Here is a 21245-nt window from a genome sequence, read left to right as displayed (position 1 = left end):
GTGGAGCATGCAGTGAGCCAAGATCATGCCACTGCACTCCAGCCTGGGCGACACAGTGAGACTCCGTCTCAAAAAAAAAAAAAAATGTCCCATTGGGGTACTCATCACAGCCCTGTCTTTAGTGGTGACAATGCTAAGCTATTCACATGCCCAACACTGGGGTTAGTGGTATTCACTGTGTATGTGACACAGCAGCATGGGTTAGTGGTATTCCTCCGTGATGTGACAACATCGGTATGGGTCAGTGGTATTCTGCTGTGTATGTGACACACCAGTTTGGATTAGTGGGTATTCTGCCATGCATATGACACTGGTATGGGTTAGTGGTATTCGCTATGTATATGAACACACTGGTATGGGACTTCGGCCCTGAGCACTAGTGACACTTTGAGCTGGATGAGTTGGTTTGAGCTGATGAGCGGTGCCCCCACTGCTACCTGCTAGGTGCCAGGAGCACACCCCCCATAAATGTCTCCAGACAGCTCCAGATATTTCCTGGGTATCCAAGTCGCCCTGGCAGAGAAACACTGCATGACACACAGCGTTAGGGTCTGGTGGGAGACTCACCGCGGTGCCAAGGTGGCTGCAGTTTGCTTGTGACGTGGGCGTGTATCTGAGTGTGAAGGAAGCTGGTTTTTGTGAGCTGCCTCCCGAGCTCGGAGGTGACAGTGGGCACTTTCCCCACAGAGACCCCTGAAGTTGTTCCTTGGAGAACAAAGTGGTGAGGGGCGGGGATTCCAGACCTTGAGGCGGAAGCTAGGGTCTGGTCCACTGTTCTGTGGACTGGGCAGTGGCCCTGGGAGGTGCCGTGGCCTCTGTGGCCTGTTTCCTGGGGTGGGGTCTGTCTTGCGCTTTGTCTCTTGTGGGTGCAGACTCCCCTTCCTCTGCTGTGGAGCCGGCAGATGGCCCCGGAGCCGGATCCTGGCGCCTCCCTGTCCACATGCAGCTCAGTCATTTGCTCTTGGTCCCTTCCTATGAAATGCACGGCCACACACAGCCAGGGTTTCTCCTGGGCTCCCCAGAGGGAGAGTAGGGTGCAGCCTGCAACAGTGCAGGGTCCCCAGGCCTGTGTGAGCCCCCAGGTGGGGAGGTGGGTGATGCGCCTGTCAGTGCTGCCTCCTGCCACCTCCTCTCTGCCTGGGCACAGGCTTTCTCCTCTGTTTGCTTTTTATTTCCTATGTATTCAGGAACCATGTGAAATTGCCAATGCTTGGTTTTGTCCTACAAAATGGCCATTTCATTTGGTTCAACCTGATATTGTGTCTACACACACACACGCACACACACACACACACACACAGGCAAATACTTTTTAAAACAGGATTATTCTATTCACAGTGTTCTGTAGAAATTTGTGTTCAGTCTTTTTAAGACAGCTTACTGTACTGATGCCGCACAGATCTTTTTTTTTTTCGAGACAGGGTTTCACTCTCGCCCAGGCTGGAGTGCAGTGGTGCGATCTCTGCTCACTGCAGCCTCCACCTCCTGGGTGTAAGTGATCCTCCTGCTTCAGCCCCCCAAGTAGCTGGGCCCACAGGGCTTGCATCACCACACCTGGCTAATTTTGTATTTTTGTAGAGATGGGGTTTCACCATGTTGGCCAGACTGGTCATTCTTTTTGAGATGGAGTCTCGCTCTGTCGCCCAGGCTGGAGTGCAGTGGCGTGATCTCGGCTTACTGCAACCTCTGCCTCCCAAGTTCACGCCATTCTCCTGCCTCAGCCTCCCGAGTAGCTGGGACTACAGGTGCCCGCCACCACGCCCGGCTAATTTTTTGTATTTTTAGTAGAGACAGGGTTTCACCGTTATTAGCCAGGGTGGTCTCGATCTCCTGACCTCATGATCCACCCGCCTCGGCCTCCCAAAGTGCTGGGATTACAGGCGTGAGCCACCGTGCCGGGCCTAATTTTTTCTATTTTTAATAGAGACGGGATTTCACCACGTGGCCAGGCTGGTCTTGAACTGACCTCAAGTGATCCTCCTGCCTCGGCCTCCCAAAGTGCTGGGATTACAGGCATGAGCTACTGCGTCCAGCCGGAAGATTTAATTTTTTAATTGTCAAATCCATTCTCTCTCTTTATAAACATTTTACATTTTATGATAATAAAATAATTTGTTGAGCCCACGGCCCGGTTTCCCTGATGCCTGAGGTCTTCCTGGGGCGGCATGAGAGGGCTGAATTCAGGTGCGGGGTCGGCCCCAGGGCACTGAGCGCCTGGGTGAGTATCTGGAATGAGGAAAACAAAGCTTGGCTCCGGCCAAGGAGAAAGAAACTCAGGATGCGCTGCTCAGGCCAGGACCTCGGCTCAGCTGCCATTTCTGGAGCACAGGCCAGCTTCGTCGTCCTCCCGAGGGGTCCTGACCAGGGCTTCCCAGGAGCAGCCGCCCACTCTGTGTGTCCCTTTCCAGGTCGCCACTGGGACACTGTGAACCAGGAGTGAGTCGGAGCTGCCGCGCTGCCCAGGCCATGGACTGTGAGGTCAGAGGCCAGATCCCCTGCGGGTGCCTTGTGGGGGGCGGGGTCGAGGGGTAAGGGCCTGCATGTCCCCCACCACGCATCCCTGAGGGCTGAGGCTGGGCCCGCCTGGCCCTTATCACAGCTCGGCACAGACGAACCCCGCCCAGCCCCTTCACTGAAGCAGGCGGGAGCCGGGAAGTCCTACCTTTCCCTGTCCTGCGCCTTCCTTGCACTCCGCTTGTGGTGCAGCCCCTCCACACCGCGCCTGGGGCTAACTGCAAGGGTGAGGGGCTTTTGGTTTAAGACCATTTAACAGCCATAGGCTGTGGGTCCCAGCACTTTGGGAGGCCAAGGCAGGAGGATTCCTTGAGGCCAGGAGGTCGAGGCTACAGTGAGCTGTGATTGTGCCAGTGCACTGCAGCCCTGTCCAAACAAACAAACACGAAAGAGATTTAAGAAGAAGAAAGTGGGCATTAGATAAGCACTTCATATAATTCTCTCAACTGTAAAAGCAAGACAATACTTATCTTGTCTAACCCATGCCATTGCTATGAGGAGCAAATAAATCAATAAAGCTCAAATAAAAGTACTGTAAACTGTAAGGTGTTTCAAAAATTTTTTAACCCACTGGATTTAAATTTCCCTTCATAGCTGGGCGAGGTGGCTTAGGCACATAATCCCAGTGACTTGGGAGGCAGAAGCGAGAGGATTGCTTGAAGCCAGGAGTTTGATTGAGACAAACCTGGGCAACATAGTAAGACCCCGTCTTTATAAAGATAAAAGCGGTGGAGTTCTGGGAGGGGAGCCCGGAGCCCCCGCCTTCAGCAGGACGCTCCCTGGATGCTTCCTTGTCTCTCCTTTCCTTTAAATGGTCTGGGGAGAGAAAAATCACAGCACACGGGTGCTCTCTCCCACCCGCTGCATCAGATCCTCCTCCCCTCCCTCCTGCCGAATTCTGCAGCCTCTGGGCGCCTCACGCTGTCCTGGCAGCCTCTGGGAAGGCATCTGCGAAGTCTAATGCCTTGGCACTTAGTGACTGCGTCGCAGTTCCTGAGCATGGAGAGCACCCGGCACCTAGGAGGTTCTCAAGCTGCCCCTACTGGGGGTCCTTTCCAAAGGTGGGGATGGTGTGGATTTCAGCGTGGTGGCTGGAGGGCTGAGGCAGTGGCTCGAGTTTGATATTAGTTACATAAACAGAGGAGATTGCAGGAGCTCCCCCGGCCCTGATCCAGGCTTGTTGTCAGTGTCCAAAAGACCACTCTGGGTGCCACTGTCCCTTCCCACCTGCCGCTGCTGTTCCGGCTTCGCGCTCTGGCGGCCTCCGCAGGTAGAACACCACCGTCACCCGCGCAGCGCCCTGACTCGCCGGAGGAGGCGCCTGCCCTCCCGCCCGCCTCTCCCCGGCCCCCTCAGTGAGGGAGGGTGGACGTCGCCACTCCCCTTTCTTGCCTTCGGAGTGAGGAAGCCGAGGCGGCAGTAAGGCAGCCCGCCCAGGGCCACAGAGCTGGGGTCACAGCGAAACACTCCGAAACTTTCTTTTCAATTATAGGGTTCAGCCTTTTTTCCCATCAGAACTTTAATTCTGTGTAGATACTTCTATTTTTTATTTTTATTTTTTTTTGAGATTGAGTCTCTGTGTCGCCCAGGCTGGAGTGCAGTGGCGCGATCTCCGCTCACTGCAAGCTCCGCCTCCCGGGTTCAGGCCATTCTCCTGCCTCAGCCTCCTGAGTAGCTGGGACTACAGGCGCCCGCCACCACGCCCGGCTAATTTTTTGTATTTTAGTAAAGACGGGGTTTCACCGTGTTAGCCAGGATGGTCTCGATCTCCTGACCTCGTGATCCGCCCGTCTCGGCCTCCCAAAGTGCTGGGATTACAGATGTGAGCCACCGTGCCCGGCCTTATTATTATTATTTTTTTGAGACGCAGTCTTGCTCTGTCGCCCAGGCTGGAGTGCAGTGATGTGATCTCCGCTCACTGCAAGCTCCGCCTCCCAAGTTCATGCCATTCTCCTGCCTCAGCCTCCCGAGTAGCTGGGACTACAGGCTCCCACCACCACGCCCGGCTAATTTTTTATATTTTAGTAAAGACGGGGTTTCACCGTGTTAGCCAGGATGGTCTCGATCTCCTGACCTCGTGATCTGCCCGCCTCGGCCTCCCATAGTGCTGGGATTGCAGGCGTGAGCCACCGCACCTGGCTAATTTTTGTATTTTTAGTAGAGATGGGGTTTCACCATGTTGCCCAGGATGTTCTCGACCTCTTGACCTCATGATCCGCCTGCCTCGGCTTCCCAAAGTGCTGGGATTACAGGCGTGAGCCACCGCACGTGGCCAGCACCATCTTTTCCTTTCCACTGGAACTGATCTTATTATTTTTGCCTCCATTAGATCATTTTTGTAACATGTCTTGCAGGATTTACTGTCTTGATCATTTCTCTTAACATATTTTTTTCCTGTGATCTAAAAAGATAAAAAACTATCAATTCTTTTATCAAAAGTGGATCTAGAGGCTGGGCATGGTGGCTCACGCCAGTAATCCCAGCACTTTGGGAGGCCAAGGTGGGCAGATCACCTGAGGTCAAGAGCTCCAGACCAGCCTGGCCAACATGGTGAAGCCCCATCTTTACTAAAAATACAAAAATTAGCCAGGCGTGGTGGCACGTGCCTGTAACCCCAGCTACTTGGGAGGCTGAGGCAGGAGAATCCACTGAACCTGGGAGGCGGAGGTTGCAGTGATCTGAGATGGCACCATTGTACTCCAGCCTGGGCAACAGAGTGAGACTCTGTCTCCAAAAACAAAGTGGATCTAGAAGATCAAAAAAGGGCATGGTTCCATATTGGCACAGCACAAGCTCTATTCTTGGAATTAAATGGCATCCATCTTCCGAGCCCACTCCTGTCCTGCAGGGCCGGCCCAGCCTGTCCCTGAGGCACTGGTCCAGACAGGAGCCTGTCCACACAGCTGTCCACTCAGTGGGCCCAGTGCTTGGCTTCACGGTCACTTGCGGCACCTGGACCTCCTCTGGCAGGTGCCATTCTTTCCTCTCCCTCCCTGCCGCCTCGAGTCTTTATTTTCTGTGGGATCTTGAGTTTGATAACCTGACCTGCCCTGGTGGCAGCGCCGCTCTGTGTCCAGATTCTGGATGCCAATTTACCAAGCGCAGGTCAAAAAGAAGTCCTTGGGCAGCGGCTGCCTGCGTTAGCTTCTTGGGGCTGCTGTAGGCGGTTCCAAGCGGGAGAGTGGCTTTAAACAACAGACACAGATCCCCTCCCGGTTCTAGAGGCCCAAAGGCTGGGATCCCATGTTGTCCGGCTGCTTCCTTCTGGGGTGCTCTCCCGGCTCCTGTGGCTGCCTCTGTCTTCACATGGCGTCCTCTCTGTGTGTCTCTGCTTAAATCTCCCTCTCCTTTCTCTTACAAAGACACCAGTCATTGGATTTAGGGCCCACCCTAATCCAATATGACCTAATCTTAACTTGATTACATCTGTAAAAACCTTATTTTCAAATAAGGTCACATTGACAGGTACTTGGGGTTAGGACTTGCGCTTTTCTTTTTGGGTGACACAGCTTAGCCCAGCACTGCTTGTGTCACCAGGACTGTCGCTTGAGGCAGGAATGAAGCACATCCTGTTTGTAAGCTGTCTTGTGCCATGCGGCTGCTCCATATAAGAATTGTTAGGAATTGATGCAGTGGAATTTTCCATACAATTTTTCTTGTCTTCAGAAACAACTTTGGAGGAGTAAAGGCTGAATAGCAATACACAAGCACCTTATTTTATTTTATTTTAGATTCAGGGGCACGTGTACATGTTTGTCACATGGGAATATTGTGCACTGGTGGGGACTGGGCTTCCGGTATCGCACGGAGAGGGACTCTTTCTGCGCTCCCCCGCCCCCGCCTCCCTACTGTAAAGTGCCCGGTGCCTGCTCTCTCCATCTTTGTGTCCATGGGCACCCATTGTTTAGCTCCCACTTATAAGTGAGAACAGTCAGTATTTGATTTTCTGTTTCTGAGTTAGCTCACTTAGGGTAATGGCCTCTAGCTCCATCCGTGTTGCTGCAGAGGACATGATTTTATTCTTTTTTATGGCTGCAGCAATACACAAGCTCCTTATTTTTATTTATTTATTTATTTATTTTTGTTGTTTGTTTGTTTGTTTTGAGATGGAGTCTGGCTCTCGTCCCCCAGGCTGGAGTGCAATGGCGCGATCTCGGCTCATTGCAACCTCCACTTCCCGGGTTCAAGCGATTCTCCTGCCTCAGCCTCCCAAGTAGCTGGGACTACAGACGCCCACCACCATGCCCGGCTAATTTTTGTATTTTTAGTAGAGACAAGGTTTTATCATGTTGGCCAGGCTGGTCTCAAACTCCTGACTTCGTGATCCGCCCGCCTTGGCCTCCCAAAGTGCTGGGATTACAGGCGTGAGCCACTGCGCCCAGCCAAGCTCCTTATTTTAAGCATTTTTTTTTTTCTTTTTTGAGACTGGGTTTCACTTTGTCACCCAGGTTGGAGTGCAGTGGTGTGATCATGGCTCATTGCAGCCTCAAACTTCTGGGCTCAAGTGACCTTCCCGCCTCAGTCTCATGAGTAGCTGGGACTGCAGGTGCATGCCACCTTGGCTAATTTTTATTTTTTGTAGAGATGGGGGTCTTGTTGCCAGGCTGGTCTCAAATTCCTGGGCTCAAACGATCCTCCTGCCTCTGCCTCCCAGAGTGCCGGGATTACAGGCATCACCTAGCAAAGCATTAAAACAATTTGCTGCCGGGCGCAGTAGGTCACACCTGTAATCCCAGCACTTTGAGAGGCCAAGGAGTTGGGGGGAGTTGGGGGGCGGGTGGATCACGAGGTCAGGAGTTCGAGACACCAGCCTGACCAACATGGTGAAACCTCGTCTCTACTAAAAATACAAAAATTAGCCGGGCATGGTGATGCACACCTGTAATCCCAGCTACTCAGGAAGCTGAGGCAGGAGAATCATTTGAACCCAGGAGGCGGAGGTTGTAGTGAGCTGAGATCACACCACTGCACTCCAGCCTGGGTGACAGAGCGAGACTCCATCTCAAAACAAAAACAAAAAAACAATTTGCCCTGTAAGAACTGTCCTCTAAAAGTTTTTGGTTTTTCTAATGAAAAATATTATGGACTTAGAGAATAGAAATAAATTTCTGCCTACACTTCCATCTTCCCTCCCACCCTTCTCTGGCAGCCCAGGAGGTCTTTTTGTGTGAATCTGCGCAGATCTCAGCGTCCCCGCCCTTCTTTGTGTTTTGTTCTCTCTTCCACCTTAGGTCTTTCTCTGGTCTGGGCACACCCAGCTGCAGGGCTCACCTTTGCCTGTAAGAATACAGCCCCCAAACACAGTCAGTACCCCCAGAACAGTCCCTGCCATCTGTGGCGGCACAGACGCTGGCCAAGCTGCAGCTGCCAGTGCTGCCCAGGGAGCTGGAGAGCTGTCGGTCAAGAGCCCAGCCCCTCTGGGTAGAGCAGGAGCCAGCGCCACCACTCCCTGTGGGGTTCGGATTAAGGACACACCCACCCAAAGTAAACCAAGCTTGGCCAAAGGCAGGTGCCCAGCTGTGGTCACCACTCCGCAGTAGTTACTGAAAATCTTCCATCTGCCCAATACCCTCCTGAGCCCGTGAAGGAGGTGAGCGGAAAGAGGCTCCGCCTGTTGGAAGCACAGCCAGGAAAGGTGGGCTCAGATTGCTGAAGCCTGCAGGGGAACTTGAAGAAAGCGTGCAAGCACAGGATGGCGGATGATGCCCACATGACACTCGCTCGCCTCCCCGGAACAGCCTGTGGCCTTCTCACCCAGTGGGAAGCTCCCCAGCCACGTGTTTCAGGAGGTCCAGCAGATTCCTCTGCAGAGGAATCCCTTTCTGCAGAGTCGGGGCTCGCTCCCTGCCATCTACGGGCGGTGCTGCTTAAAGCTGTGGCTGCAGACCTTGCCTCTGCCTGTTGAGACCTCCTGCAGGGCCCTCCAGCCCACAGGGTCCCTCAGCTCTCTGGGACCTGTGAGGCTCTTTGGGCCAGCTGCAACTGGAGCTCTTTGCAGGAGGGGCCTCTGGCCTGGCTGAAGTCCCGTCTTCCTGACTCCCCTTTCCCCTCAGGTCAACAACGGTTCCGGCCTCAGGGATGAGTGCATCACAAACCTACTGGTGTTTGGCTTCCTCCAAAGCTGCTCTGACAACAGCTTCCGCAGAGAGCTGGACGCACTGGGCCACGAGCTGCCAGTGCTGGCTCCCCAGTGGGAGGGCTACGATGAGCTGCAGACTGACGGCAACCGCAGCAGCCACTCCCGCTTGGGAAGAATAGAGGCAGGTAGGCGGCCGGCCCCACCTCCTTCCCCAAAGCTGGGCTTTTCTGTTGCCAGTAACATTCAGGGAGCCTCAGGGCTGGAAGGGACCCCCGGGCTCACTCTGCCTCTGCAGTTTCAGCTGCCACTTACGCTGGTATCACTTAATCACTTGACTGGTCTCTACTTGATTCCCTCCAGTGCTGCTGAACTCACTGCCTACCATTTTTGGGTGACTCTGTTAGAAAGTTCTTCCTTTCTGTTGAGCCAGAATCCCATGTACTGGTCTTGAGTCCCTTGTCTGGACCAACATAGAATGGTGTTTTTATCCAATTTTCCAAATGTGATTCTGATACAAAGATTGCAGACCACTTGTCTGGATTATATAACCCAAGGGGTTCTCACACTTGGCCTTGTATCGTTTCAAGGACCTGGAGCTTTAAATGCTGGTGCCTGTGTCTCACCTCCAGAGATTCTGATTGGTTGGTCTGGGCATTGCTGGGTCTGGGCAAAGCCCCCAGGTGGCACTACCGGTGCGGCCCCTGCCTCCCCAAGCAGGCCTGGCTGACTGTCCCATTGATTGAGGCCCACTGGTTTCACAGTGACTTTTGCACTGTCTATACCTGACATATTTCCTTTCATACATTATGCTCCGTGATTACCTATACAAGAACACAGAAGTATTTGGAACCTCATTTCCAGATGAGGAAACCCAGGTCCAGCAAAGGGTAAATGACTAGCTCCAGATCACACAGCTTGTGGCCATGTTACCACTGGGACATGGGGCCAGGCCCCTTCTTGAGGTGGGGCTCAGCCGCCCTCCCACTGTAGGGCACTGACTCCAGGTCACCATGGTTTCCAGACTGTTCACCTTTCCTGTTGCTGATCCCTGCGCTCTCCTCCAGCCTCCAGCTCCACTCTCCTTTGCCAAGGGGCTGCTTCTGCAGACAGGGGCTGTCCCAAGTGGAGGCTGGGGGCGAGTGGAGGCTCACCCACTTCCAGATCCGGCCCTGCGACGCTGGCTTTCAGTAGTGTGCACATTGGAATTACACGAGAAACCTTTTCCAAATGCAGGCCTTGGGCCCTACTCCAGCTGCCTGCATCAGGCTCTTTTAGGGCGGGAGACTGCCCAGAGGATTCTGACGCAGGTAGAATCCCTGCCCTGAAAGCCTGCAGGGATCTCCGGACCCTGGTCCAGGCCTTCCGAGCTCAAGGGTTGCGCTGCCCTCTGGTGGCTGTGGGGGAGACCAACAGCTGACCCAGCCTTCTGCCTCCCACCTGTCTTAGATCAGGTGCTTGAGGACGTGGCTGGAATTCCCCACTAGACCGGGGTAGGGGGAGGTGTCTGAGAATGTCTCTGCCTTCTAATCCAGCCAGCATATCTTCTGGTTCTCCCTGAACTGAGGAGAAACACCAGATCCCTTTGGGAAGGGCCAGGAAGGGCAGGAGTGGACGGGCACAGCTCTACTGTCAGCACTGCTGTGGGGGCGACTGTAGCCCCAGTCTGCCCTGGTGTTTTTCTCTCGCTCTTCTCCATGCCGGCCTTTGCCTCTAGACTGAGAAACCGGGGTTGACTCAAGTGGCACCTGCAAAAGTGATCATGGCAGTTCACTTAGCCTGCAGGTGACAGGGACTGTGAATCTAGTCCCTGGTGAGCCTGGAAAGAGGGGCAAGGTAGAGGCTCTGGCTGCCGGGGTTTCTTTGGTGAGTCCGTTCACTCAGCTGGACACAGACGGATCAGGAAAGATTCCTGTTGCTACTCGGCTGGTGGCCAGAGGGAGAGAGGATGTGTCCGTAACTGAAGCAAGGTGGATAAGCTTCGGGAACGAGCGAGGCACAGATTCGGTGCTGGGGGAGTGATGAGGTGCTGGAGGAGCTGGGTGCTCTGCTCTGCAGGGAATCAGGAAAACTTTGGGGCTGCAGCTCCAATTGAGCTGGGCCTTGGGGGTTGGGTATGTTTGGTTCCTTGGAAACTGGGAAGAGGGAATGGCCATCTTTTAAGCAAAAGCCCAGCGGCTATAAACGCTACAGTGAGGCTGGGTGCAGTGGTTCATGCCTGTAATCCCAGCACTTTGGGAGGCCAAGGCAGGTGGATCATGAGGTCAGGAGTTCAAGACCACCCTAGCCAAGATGGTGAAACCCCGTCTCTACTAAAAAAATAATATAAAAATTAGCCAGGCGGGGTGGCGGGCGCCTGTAATCCCAGCTACTTGGGAGGCTGAGGTAGAGAATTGTTTGAACCCAGGAAGCGGAGGTTGCAGTGAGCTGAGATTGTACCACTGCACTCCAGCTTGGGGAACAGAGTGAGACTATGTCTCAAAAAAAAAAAAAAGAAAAAAAAAAGCTACAGTGAGTAGTTGAGTTTGCCTAGGAAGCGTGGAAGTTAAGTCAGACGCACTTTCAGGCTGGGTCATGACTTGTCACTTAAGCAGAGATGAACACTTGAGAGGTTTTGAAGAGAAGTGATGTGGCAGCCTTACTGCATGTTCCATGGACAGACTCCAGGGAGGCCGTGAAACCCCCAGAGCACAGCTTCTAAGAACGTGCCCACTCCTTAGCACCTCACTTCTCCCAACCCTGCCCTGCTCTGAGGTCTGTGCTGTGAAGGTGGCCGAGTAGACTGGACGGCAGGGAGTGGGGCTGTCATCATCAGATGAGAGCTAAGGGGACCCCCACCAGGGTGGTGGCAATGGCAGAGGGTAGGCAAAATGCTTATATTTGCAACATAAGGTGAGATTTGACAGCTGACTGAGGGTGGGAGCAGCAGCCAAAACCAAAAAAGCCAGAGGGAAGTTGCAAGCACAGAAAAAATAGAAGATTTAATGGGAGAAATAACAATAGCTGGCATCTATTGAACACTTACTGGGAGCTAGGTACAGGGCCCATTCATTCATTCATGCAATTAAAACTTTTTTTAAGAAACGGGGTCTTGCTCTGTTGCCCAGGCTGGAGTGCAGTGGTGTGATCACAGCTCACTGCAGCCTTGAATTCCTGGCCTCAAGGAGTCCTCCCACCTCAGCCTCCTGTGTAGCTGGGATTATAGGTACGTGCGGTACACCTGGCTCCCTTTAAAAGTTTTTTGTAGAGGCAGGGCACAGTGGCTCACACCTGTAATCCCAGCACTTTGGGAGGCCAAGGCAGGAGGATCACAAGGTCAGGAGTTCGAGACCAGCCTGACCAACATGGTGAAACCCATCTCTACTTAAAATACAAAAATTAGCCGGGCGTGGTGGCGGGCGCCTGTAATCCCAGCTACTCAGGAGGCTGAACCGTGAGACTTGCTTGAACCCAGGAGGCGAAGGTTGCAGTGAGCCGAGATCGCACCACTGCACTCCAGCCTGGGTGACAGAACAAGACTCCGTCTCAAAAAAAAAAAAAAAGTTTCTTGTAGAGGCAGGGCCTTGCTTTGTTGCTGGTGCAATCACGGCTCACTGCATCCTCTAACTCCTGGCCTTAAGCAATCTTCTGTCCTCAGCCTCCCAAAGCACTGGGATTACAGGCATGCATGACCAACACCTGGTCCCTGCCATTGTTTATTGAGCACCTACTGAGTGCCATGTATTAAGTGCTGGGTATTTGTCAGTGGACAAAACAGATTAAAAAAATCACAGCCCTTAGGGAGCTTACCCTCTGGCAGGGGCGTCAGACAATAACACAGCAAGTGCTGAGGAAGAAACGGAGGCGGCAGGGAGCGTGGCAGTTGAGCGTGGCCTTCATGGAGCTGCGACAGTGGTACTCGGGCAGGGGCAGCACGGAGGCTGTGCGCCAGAGGAGGAGGACTGAGGGGCAAGGGGGAGAGCTCTGGTTGGAAAGGCAGGGGAGATTCTCCAGGGCCTTGCCGGTGCCAGTGACAACTGGGGTTTTCCTGAGACGGGACTGCGAGGAATGGGGGCTCTCAGGCTTGAGAGGGCAAAGGTGGGTCTGGGATGCCGTCTGCCCACAGGGCCCCTTCCCCAATGGCTGCCCAGGCCAAGGCCAACCCTGTTGGGTTGTGTGGTGTGAGCCATGAAGCCGCTGCCAGGCTTGTACCTCAGGCGTGGTCGTGATGCCCCAGCTTCACCGGCCCTGCCTGTGGGGACGTGGTGCCTGTGTGCGGGAGCCTGGGCCTCAGCCGAGGCCCTGAGCTCTGGCACTGCCCAGAACCCAGCTCAGCGCTGGTACTCAGCCCGCCCGCTGTGGCCCTGGTGGAGTGGAGCACGTGCCCAGTGGGGGCTGGCCTTGTCCCATCGCGGACCTGTCCTTTCCCGGGGCAGGGTGGTGTGGGAGAGGGTATCAGGGACATTTTCTGAGTCTGCTCTGTCTCTGCCGCCCCTGCCTGAACACACAGATTCTGAAAGTCAAGAAGACATCATCAGGAATATTGCCAGGCACCTCGCCCAGGTCGGGGACAGCATGGACCGTAGCATCCCTCCGGGCCTGGTGAACGGCCTGGCCCTGCAGCTCAGGAACACCAGCCGGTCGGAGGAGGTGAGTGAGGGCCTGAGGACCGCGTGGGCGGGCAAGTGAGCCAAGGGGGCCTGTCCCCTGCCTCTCAGGCAGCCCACTGTCCCGTGAGGCCACTCAACTCGTGACTGTCAGGTCCAGAACTCTGACGAAGTAACTGGACGTAGGGCATGGTTCATTGCCTTGCAGAAGATTTCAGCTGGTTGACATCGAGGAAACCTGAACCTTAAATCAGAGTAAAGAGTTTAGGGGTAAAAGCCTCTAAAAGATGAACGAAGCGTGTTTGGCCAACAGAAGAAACAGACGCTTCCTTTGGTTGTAGGGAGTTTAATAATGGTGCCAGTGAGAACCGTAAGCCCTGGGAGTGGTGCCTGCTGCTCTGCTGAGCTCCTTGGTTGGAACCCACACAACTTTCTGAGCTCTACCATCTGCTTGGCACTGTTGGGGATACAAGATTGGTCCGGGGCACTGTGTCCCCAGAACACTTAGCGGAGAGAACTACATCCTCCCAACTGCCAAATGCAGGCCTGTAGCGATAGGAGCTGAGAGGAGAGAAAGTTCCACTTTTTCGACTCTACCAGCTGAAAATGCAGGCGTCCTCACCTCCTAGAAATCCAATCATGCTTCTGTTCAGCGGGGCCAGCCTGTGATGTCCCAGCAGCTGCCTAGAACGCAGGAGTGGCTGGCGCACTCCCATGTAACTCTGCATATGCGCCGACCGCCTGACGGTCCTTGCCGGCCTCGTAGTCTGTGTCTAGTGTCCCCCAGGAACCCCCTTCCTCCTGTCCATTCAGCTAGGTCTGCACCAATAAAATGGGCCTAAGGCGTCGCAGGTGGTCACTAGTTCTGGACTCGAAGTGCCTTGGGCGCAGGGATGACCCAGGCTTCTTGTATCCCATCACCGTCTAACAGTGGGCACGTGGGCTCACCACACATGCGTTTGCTTACCGAGCCCCCTGCAGGGAGTGATCGCAGTCTTCCCTTTCCATTGCCTCTCAGAACTCAACTGTTTCTCATTCTTTCCGCCCAGGAGCCCTGGATACTTAATAAATACTTTGAAGTGCTTCTTCGTACTGGGGACTGTCTTTCCTTTGAGAGGGAAGAGTATTAGTAAACCAGGTTCTGTGTGCCCCTCTGTGCAGGACCGGAACAGGGACCTGGCCACTGCCCTGGAGCAGCTGCTGCAGGCCTACCCTAGAGACATGGAGAAGGAGAAGACCATGCTGGTGCTGGCCCTGCTGCTGGCCAAGAAGGTGGCCAGTCACACGCCGTCCTTGCTCCGTGATGTCTTTCACACAACAGTGAATTTTATTAACCAGAACCTACGCACCTACGTGAGGAGCTTAGCCAGAAATGTAAGAACCCTTGAGGTCAGCTCCTTCCCTGCCTGCTGCCCATGCCCTTTTCTCTGGAAGGTTGAGAAGCCCAGCAGGGCCCCTGCCTCTGATGCCAGCACAAGGGTTACAGGCTGTCCTGCTCGGGTTTGGTTTTGCTGTTGTGAGCTAGAAAGCTGTGTGTAGAAGGTGACGAAGAGCACCCAGAGTCCTTTGGAGCTTTAGCAGCTTACTATTGGAGACATGCTCCATTCAGAGGGGTGGCAAAGGCTCACGTCACACTCCTGGTGGGGTCCTCAAGGCACAAGCAGGTACAGAGTGGAAGGAAGGGGCTGGAGGGCTCACAATGAGCTTTTCAGACCTCTCACCTTGCCATAAAAAATAAGTGTAATGTGGCCGGTGCGGTGGCTCATGCCTGTGATCCCAGCGCTCTGGGAGGCCAAGGCAGGTGGATCACCTGAGGTCAGGAGTTCCAGACCAGCCTGGCCAACAGGGTGAAGGCCCGTCTCTACTAAAATACAAAAATTAGCCGGGCATGGGGGCACACACCTGTAGTCCCAGCTACTCAGGAGGCTGAGGCAGGAGAACTGCTTGAACCCTGGAGGCAGAGGTTGCAGTGAACTGAGATCGCACCACTGCACTTTAGCCTGGGTGACAAAGCAAGACTCCATCTCAAAAATAAAGGTGTAATGTGAACCAAAATGAGTAGTCAAAAAAGGGGAGGAACTGTCTGAAATCTTTTCCAGAGCACATCTGTCCCATAACCAGGTATTACAAGTCACAGTCTAAAGGCTGGGCATGGTGGCTCAAGCCTGTAATCCCAGCGATTTGGGAAGCAGAAGCAGCGGGATTGCTTGAGGCCAGGAGTTTGAGACAAAACTGAGTAACATGGCGAGACCCTGTCTCTAAAAAATTTATAAAAATAATTAGCTGAGGGCCAGGCGCGGTGGCTCACGCCTGTAATCCCAGCACTTTGGGAGGCCAAGGCAGGCGGATCATGAAGTCAGGAGTTCAAGACCAGCCTGGCCAAGATGGTGAAACCCCGTTTCTACTAAAAATACAAAAAAAATTAGCTGGGTGCGGTGGCGGGCGCCTGTAATCCCAGCTACTCAGGAGGCTGAGGCAGGAGAATCGCTTGAACCCTGGTGGCAGAGGTTGCAGTGAGCCGCAATCACGCCACTGCACTCCAGCCTGGGTGATGGGGTAAGACTGTCTCAAAAAAAAAAAAAAATTAGCTGAGCACGGTGGCGTACGCCTGTAGTTCACGCTGTCATGGAGGTTGAGGCAGCTCCTCAGGAGGCTGGGGCAGAAGAATCTCTTTGCTTGAGCCCAGGAGTTCAAGGCTGCAGTGAGCTATGATTGTGCCACTGCACTCCAGCCTGAACAAAAACAAGACCTGTCTCTAAAAACAAACATACAGTGTTCACAATGCTGCCCAAGAAGGGCCAGTTTTTGCAGCTGCCCCCATGTAGCAAAATCTGGTGCTTCTGTTTCATAGACCCAAATGGAAATTAAGTGGATGTGTCTTATTTGTAAATTTAAAAATATTAGTGAATGTTTGGGAATTTTTTTTTTTTTTTTGAGACAGAATTTTGCTCTTGTTGCCCAGGCTGGAGTGCAATGGCACGATCTCAGCTCACCACAACCTCCGCCTCCCAGGTTCAAGCGATTCTCCTGCCTCAGCCCCCCAAGAAGCTGGGATTACAGGCACACACCACCACGACTGGCCAATTTTGTATTTTTAGTAGAGATGAGGTTTCTCCCATGTTAGGCTGGTCTCGAACTCCCAACCTCAGGTGATCCGCCCACCTCGGCCTCCCAAAGTGCTGGGATTACAGGCGTGAGCCACTGCGCCCAGCCTAATGTTTGGGATTTTATGACATGTCAGAAGCATTACTTCAGGCTTTGGTTTTTAAGTAAAATAGCATCTAATCCTCTACTGAGAACTCATAAGAAAACATTCCTTATATGCTGTGGTCTTCAGTTATACAAGCATTTTAAAAACAGGAGAATGAATATAAATCTTAAATCAGGCATTAAACCCAGCTGAATTGTTGGAAGGAGGTAAGCCTGAGACCATTCCTGGACAGCTTTTACCAACACCCATGTAAAGGGGGAATGGGCGGGCAAGACGTGTGCAGCAGTCTGTATGGACAGCTTACCAGAGACTGAGGGCTGAGGCAGAATCGTGATTCCTCTGACCCAGCAGGGGCCTCCTGACACCGTCAGTGCCTTGGAGATGTGAATACCCACCTCACCGCCTGAACAGTCTGTTTTTGCAGTTGCCCCCATGTAGCAAAAAGTACGATGCACGGATAGGACTTTAGGGCTCTGGAGAACGTGTTTTTGCATAAACCCCAGCTTTGCTCTACTGTGGCACAGAGCTCTGGAGGCTGGTTTGTGAATGAGCCTAGCTGATTCTGGCTTTTTCTCCTTTCTTGCTCTAGGGGATGGACTGAATGGACAGTTCCAAAAGTGTGACTGGCTAAAGCTCGATGTGGTCACAGCTGTGTAGCTGCTTCCAGTGTAGACGGAGCCCTGGCATGTCAACAGCGTTCCTAGAGAAGACAGGCTGGAAGATAGCTGTGACTTCTATTTTAAAGACAATGTTAAGCTTATAACCCACTTTAAAATATCTACATTAATATACTTGAATGAAAATGTCCATTTACACGTATTTGAATGGCCTTCATATCATCCACACATGAATCTGCACATCTGTAAATCTACACATGGTGCCTTTATTTCCACTGTGCAGGTTCCCACTTAAAAATTAAATTGAAAAGCAGGTTTCAAGGAAGTAGAAACAAAATACAATTTTTTTGGTAAAAAAAAATTACTGTTTATTAAAGTACAACCATAGAGGATGGTCTTACAGCAGGCAGTATCCTGTTTGAGGAAAGCAAGAATCAGAGAAGGAACATACCCCTTACAAATGAAAAATTCCACTCAAAATAGGGACTACCTTAATACTAAGGAACCAACAATCTTCCTGTTTAAAAACCACATGGCACAGAGATTCTGAACTAAAGTGCTGCACTCAAATGATGGGAAGTCCGGCCCCAGTACACAGGGGCTTGACTTTTTCAACTTCGTTTCCTTTGTTGGAGTCAAAAAGAACCACTTGTGGTTCTAAAAGGTGTGAAGGTGATTTAAGGGCCCAGGTCAGCCACCGTTTACAAAATCAGGTAACTAACTGCATGCACTTTTTCTCTTTCCATGACATCAAGACTTTGCTAAAGACATGAAGCCACGGGTGCCAGAAGCTACTGCGATGCCCCGGGAGTTAGCCCCCTGGTAATAGCTGTAAACTTCCAATTTCTAGCCATACGCTCAGCTCATCCATGCCTCAGAAGTGCATCTGGAAAGAACAGGTTTCTAAGCATAAAAGATGAAAGAGCAGTTGGACTTTTTAAAAATTCAGCAAAGTGGTTCCCTCTCTTAGGGACAGTCAAAACCAAGTCACTTAGGTAGTACCAAAATAAATGAGGAAAAGCTTAGCTTTAGAAACAGTGCAACACTGGTCTGCTGTTCCAATGGTAAGCTATGTCCCAGGAATCAGTTTAAAAGCACGACAGTGGATGCTGGGTCCATATCACACACATTGCTGTGAACAGGAAACTCCTGTGACCACAACATGAGGCCACTGGAGACGCATATGAGTAAGGGCACTGACGGACTCATGATTTCTTCTTACCAGATGCTTTCCTGTTCTTTAAAAGAGTTTAAAATCATCAGAAAGGAAAAACAAACTCTATATTGTTCAGCATGCAATACATACCACGCTAGGGCTGGCTCAATTGAAAGTGGGCAAAAGCTTACAAATACTAAAAAGAAGTGCTGCCGCGCAGTGTGGAGGCCACTGTTTGGAAATAAATCTTCCTAACACTACGACTTTTCATGTTTTGGAGTGGACTTTTAAAAAAGTTTTCCAACCACAATGGAAACAGGTTGAACCACACTGCGCCTACACATCCATCCATCCATCAGCCATTATAATCAGATTCTCACTGGGGGAGGCGTTTTCTTCCCAAAGGGGCTGTATGCAGTCATCACCCGGAACTAATGGAGAAGTGTTCTTAAGCAGCAAGTGACTCTGGACCACCTCTCACACACTGACTCTTCCACAGCATCTTCACCTGCTTCTGTTTCACTTGAATTCATACAGTAGGCCACCATTTTGTAACAGGTCTTACTGTAAATTCTTCCAGACCAAGTCTGAGATAGTCTTGGTTGTAAAGCAAGACCGTCACCCCTTCTCCCAAAGCCAACATTATAATAAGAGTCCATTGTCTCAAACACAAATGTTCCAGTCTTGAGCACTTCCCAGCCGTGGTGACTCGGGCATATCCTGGCAGTTGGTGGATTTTGCCCTGTAACACAATCCTTGTGGATATGATTCAAAGGTGACTTTAATTCAGAGAATGTGTTTTCCTTTCTGTTTTAAAAATATTTGAATTAAGTGATGGAAATTCCTTTGTTAAACATCAAACGCTTTCTCCTTGAAAAGATGCTTGGTGTATCTCAAAGTCACGTGGGACATTTGGTGCATTCAGAAGGTCAAATCATTCCTGACCTCTCCTCTTAGGACCCAGCATTAACTGCTGCGATACTCAAGGCTTCCTTAAAGGATCACAGCACTGGCGCCTAGTTTTATTGTCCAACAACTTTATTAGTTGTGCTAGCTGAGAATTGGAATATAGAGTCCTTTGAATGTTACGATCTTGTTTTCAGAACCTGGAGTCAAACCAATTAAGTATGGACTTAACAAAGACAATTGATGATGTGAAATGATACCGCCTGTCAAGGGCATAGTTACCATGTGGATAGAAAGATGAATCCATTGATTATCTTCAAATCCCATGTATTCTCTCTAGCACGTTGCTTCTGACAGAAAGAATAACTCACAGATTTGAAGTTTGTTCCTTTCCCCTGATGAAGAGTAGATTGGCCAAAAGGTAGATGACAGGAAGGAGGAGGAGCCAGAATGACCCACAGTGATCAGTTCGGCAGCGCAGAGCGGCAGTGCAGAGGCTCATGGAACTCGCACGGAAAAAGGAAACACATGCTGCTTAAAATGCACGTTAATTATCCAGATTACCATTCAATTCCGGTATTTTTGAGATGAGAGCATTTGAGCCAACACTAAATTGACCTTAATTAAGGAATGAGGTAGGAAGAGGCACTTTTAATCTGGAGGAAGAAATAAATGGAAGACTGTAATAGGAAAAATACAGGTCTAGGAAAAAAATAATTTTTTTCCTTTGATGCTGGCCAAGGACCCCTCTACATAATACAGTTCTCCTGCTGGAAAGCATCAGGGACAAACAGTTATTCCAAGCTCTGCAACAGGGAAGACTGTACTTTGACCTTCTTTTCCTGGGGAAAGGGAACAACTAGTAATCTTTAAATGTCAAAACTTTTCTTCTAAATAGTACATTCATTAACCAGTTTCTTCTGGTGGTGCAAAGAACACTCACCACAGTGAGCAATACCACTATTCAATTTCCCCTTTGGAGAGGTGACAGCGGGGTAGAATCACCTGGAGTCAGCTGCTAGTCTTTAACTGATGACAAGGCCTTGCAAATACCCCTGAGAACAATTTCACTCTGAGCTCACAGGGAAGCAGCAGTCTGGTGTGGGCTCCTGTGGTGTAACCATCAAATGTGGAAGACCTGATGGTGTTAGTGTGTGGGGATGCCGGGCTGAAATTCAACAGCCTTGCAAAAAGAAAGGGAAGATGGGATGTGTTAATATTGTAGTGGCATGCACTTTCCAGGTCTCCATGAAGCTCTCTTTATATATGAGGTAATTGAATGTCACTATTCTGTACCATACAGCAGGTATTATCTAGCCAAGGTTATAATTACCATGAAGTGCTGTGGAATGTAGTAGGAGGCTTTTCACTGGGAAGATCCTCCAGGAGCTGACGTACTTGTGGCCATACCTGGTCAACCCTCCTAAGTCCCCAACCTCTTTGTCTGTCCAGAGGCCAAGCAATGCTTCCAGGTATTCCCCTACTTCACTCCACAGCCCCACCCTTATGATGGCGTACGCAGGGGAGAAGGGACGAACTCGAACAAACAGAAAAAGACCAAGAAATGCATCGTGGTGCTGTCTTCACCCCCCTCATTTAGCACTTTGTGATAACTGCTGGGACAGATTGCCTAACCTTGTCTACAAGCAAAAATATTTAATCAAGAAAGCTAATGAAAGCTCATCGGCAATGACTGTGAATTCTGTAACCACAAAGCATCTCACTCAACGTCTACAGGGAAAACAGCTACATAATTGGAAGCTGAGACCAGTCCTGGACCTAACCCTCACTCTTGTTTTTTTGTAGTAGAACATGCTTAATATTTAAGTGAGCCTATATGGTGCCTTTGTACAAATTGGAAAAATACTTCCCTTCTCCCACAGCCCACAGCATGGTGAGCAGAGCACAGGCTGCACGTCGGAATTTGTCCCCAGTCCGTCCTTATGCAGTAAACAACTGGCGCAACTGTTTGCAGGGGACCTGCCAATACTGCTTTGCAGTGCCAGGAAAATAAAAACCGGCAAAATCATTGCCTTGCCTCTCCTATGCTTGAGGACGTTAGAAAAACTAACTCTGGGCCGGGCACGGTGGCTCACGCCTGTAATCCCAGCACTTTGGGAGCCCAAGGCGGGTGGATCACGAGGTCAGGAGATCGAGCCCATCCTGGCTAACATAGTAG

At 51.4% G+C, this 21245-nt stretch overlaps 1 protein-coding gene across 3 annotated transcripts in view; it reads left to right on the top strand.

Moving 5' to 3' along the window:
- BID (BH3 interacting domain death agonist) overlaps positions 1–18421 on the top strand; it is a 41041-nt gene extending 22620 nt beyond the window's left edge. For 2 of the 3 annotated variants that reach the window (XM_055374862.2, XM_004062984.5), the window contains exons 2-6: positions 2409–2478; positions 8568–8778; positions 13080–13219; positions 14338–14550; positions 16977–18421. In XM_055374862.2, the coding sequence (XP_055230837.1) occupies positions 2467–2478; positions 8568–8778; positions 13080–13219; positions 14338–14550; positions 16977–16988 (588 nt within the window). In that variant the 5' untranslated portion in view covers positions 2409–2466 and the 3' untranslated portion in view covers positions 16989–18421. The remainder of the gene's footprint in view (positions 1–2408; positions 2479–8567; positions 8779–13079; positions 13220–14337; positions 14551–16976) is intronic. The other variant, XM_055374864.2, reaches the window with a different exon arrangement.
- The last annotated feature ends 2824 nt before the right edge of the window (positions 18422–21245 follow it).

The sequence above is a fragment of the Gorilla gorilla genome, chromosome 23 (genome assembly GCF_029281585.2).
Source record: "Gorilla gorilla gorilla isolate KB3781 chromosome 23, NHGRI_mGorGor1-v2.1_pri, whole genome shotgun sequence".
Taxonomy (NCBI): Eukaryota; Metazoa; Chordata; class Mammalia; order Primates; family Hominidae; genus Gorilla; species Gorilla gorilla.
Note: the sequence above shows the minus strand (reverse complement) of the source record. Positions and strands in the feature narration are given on the sequence as shown.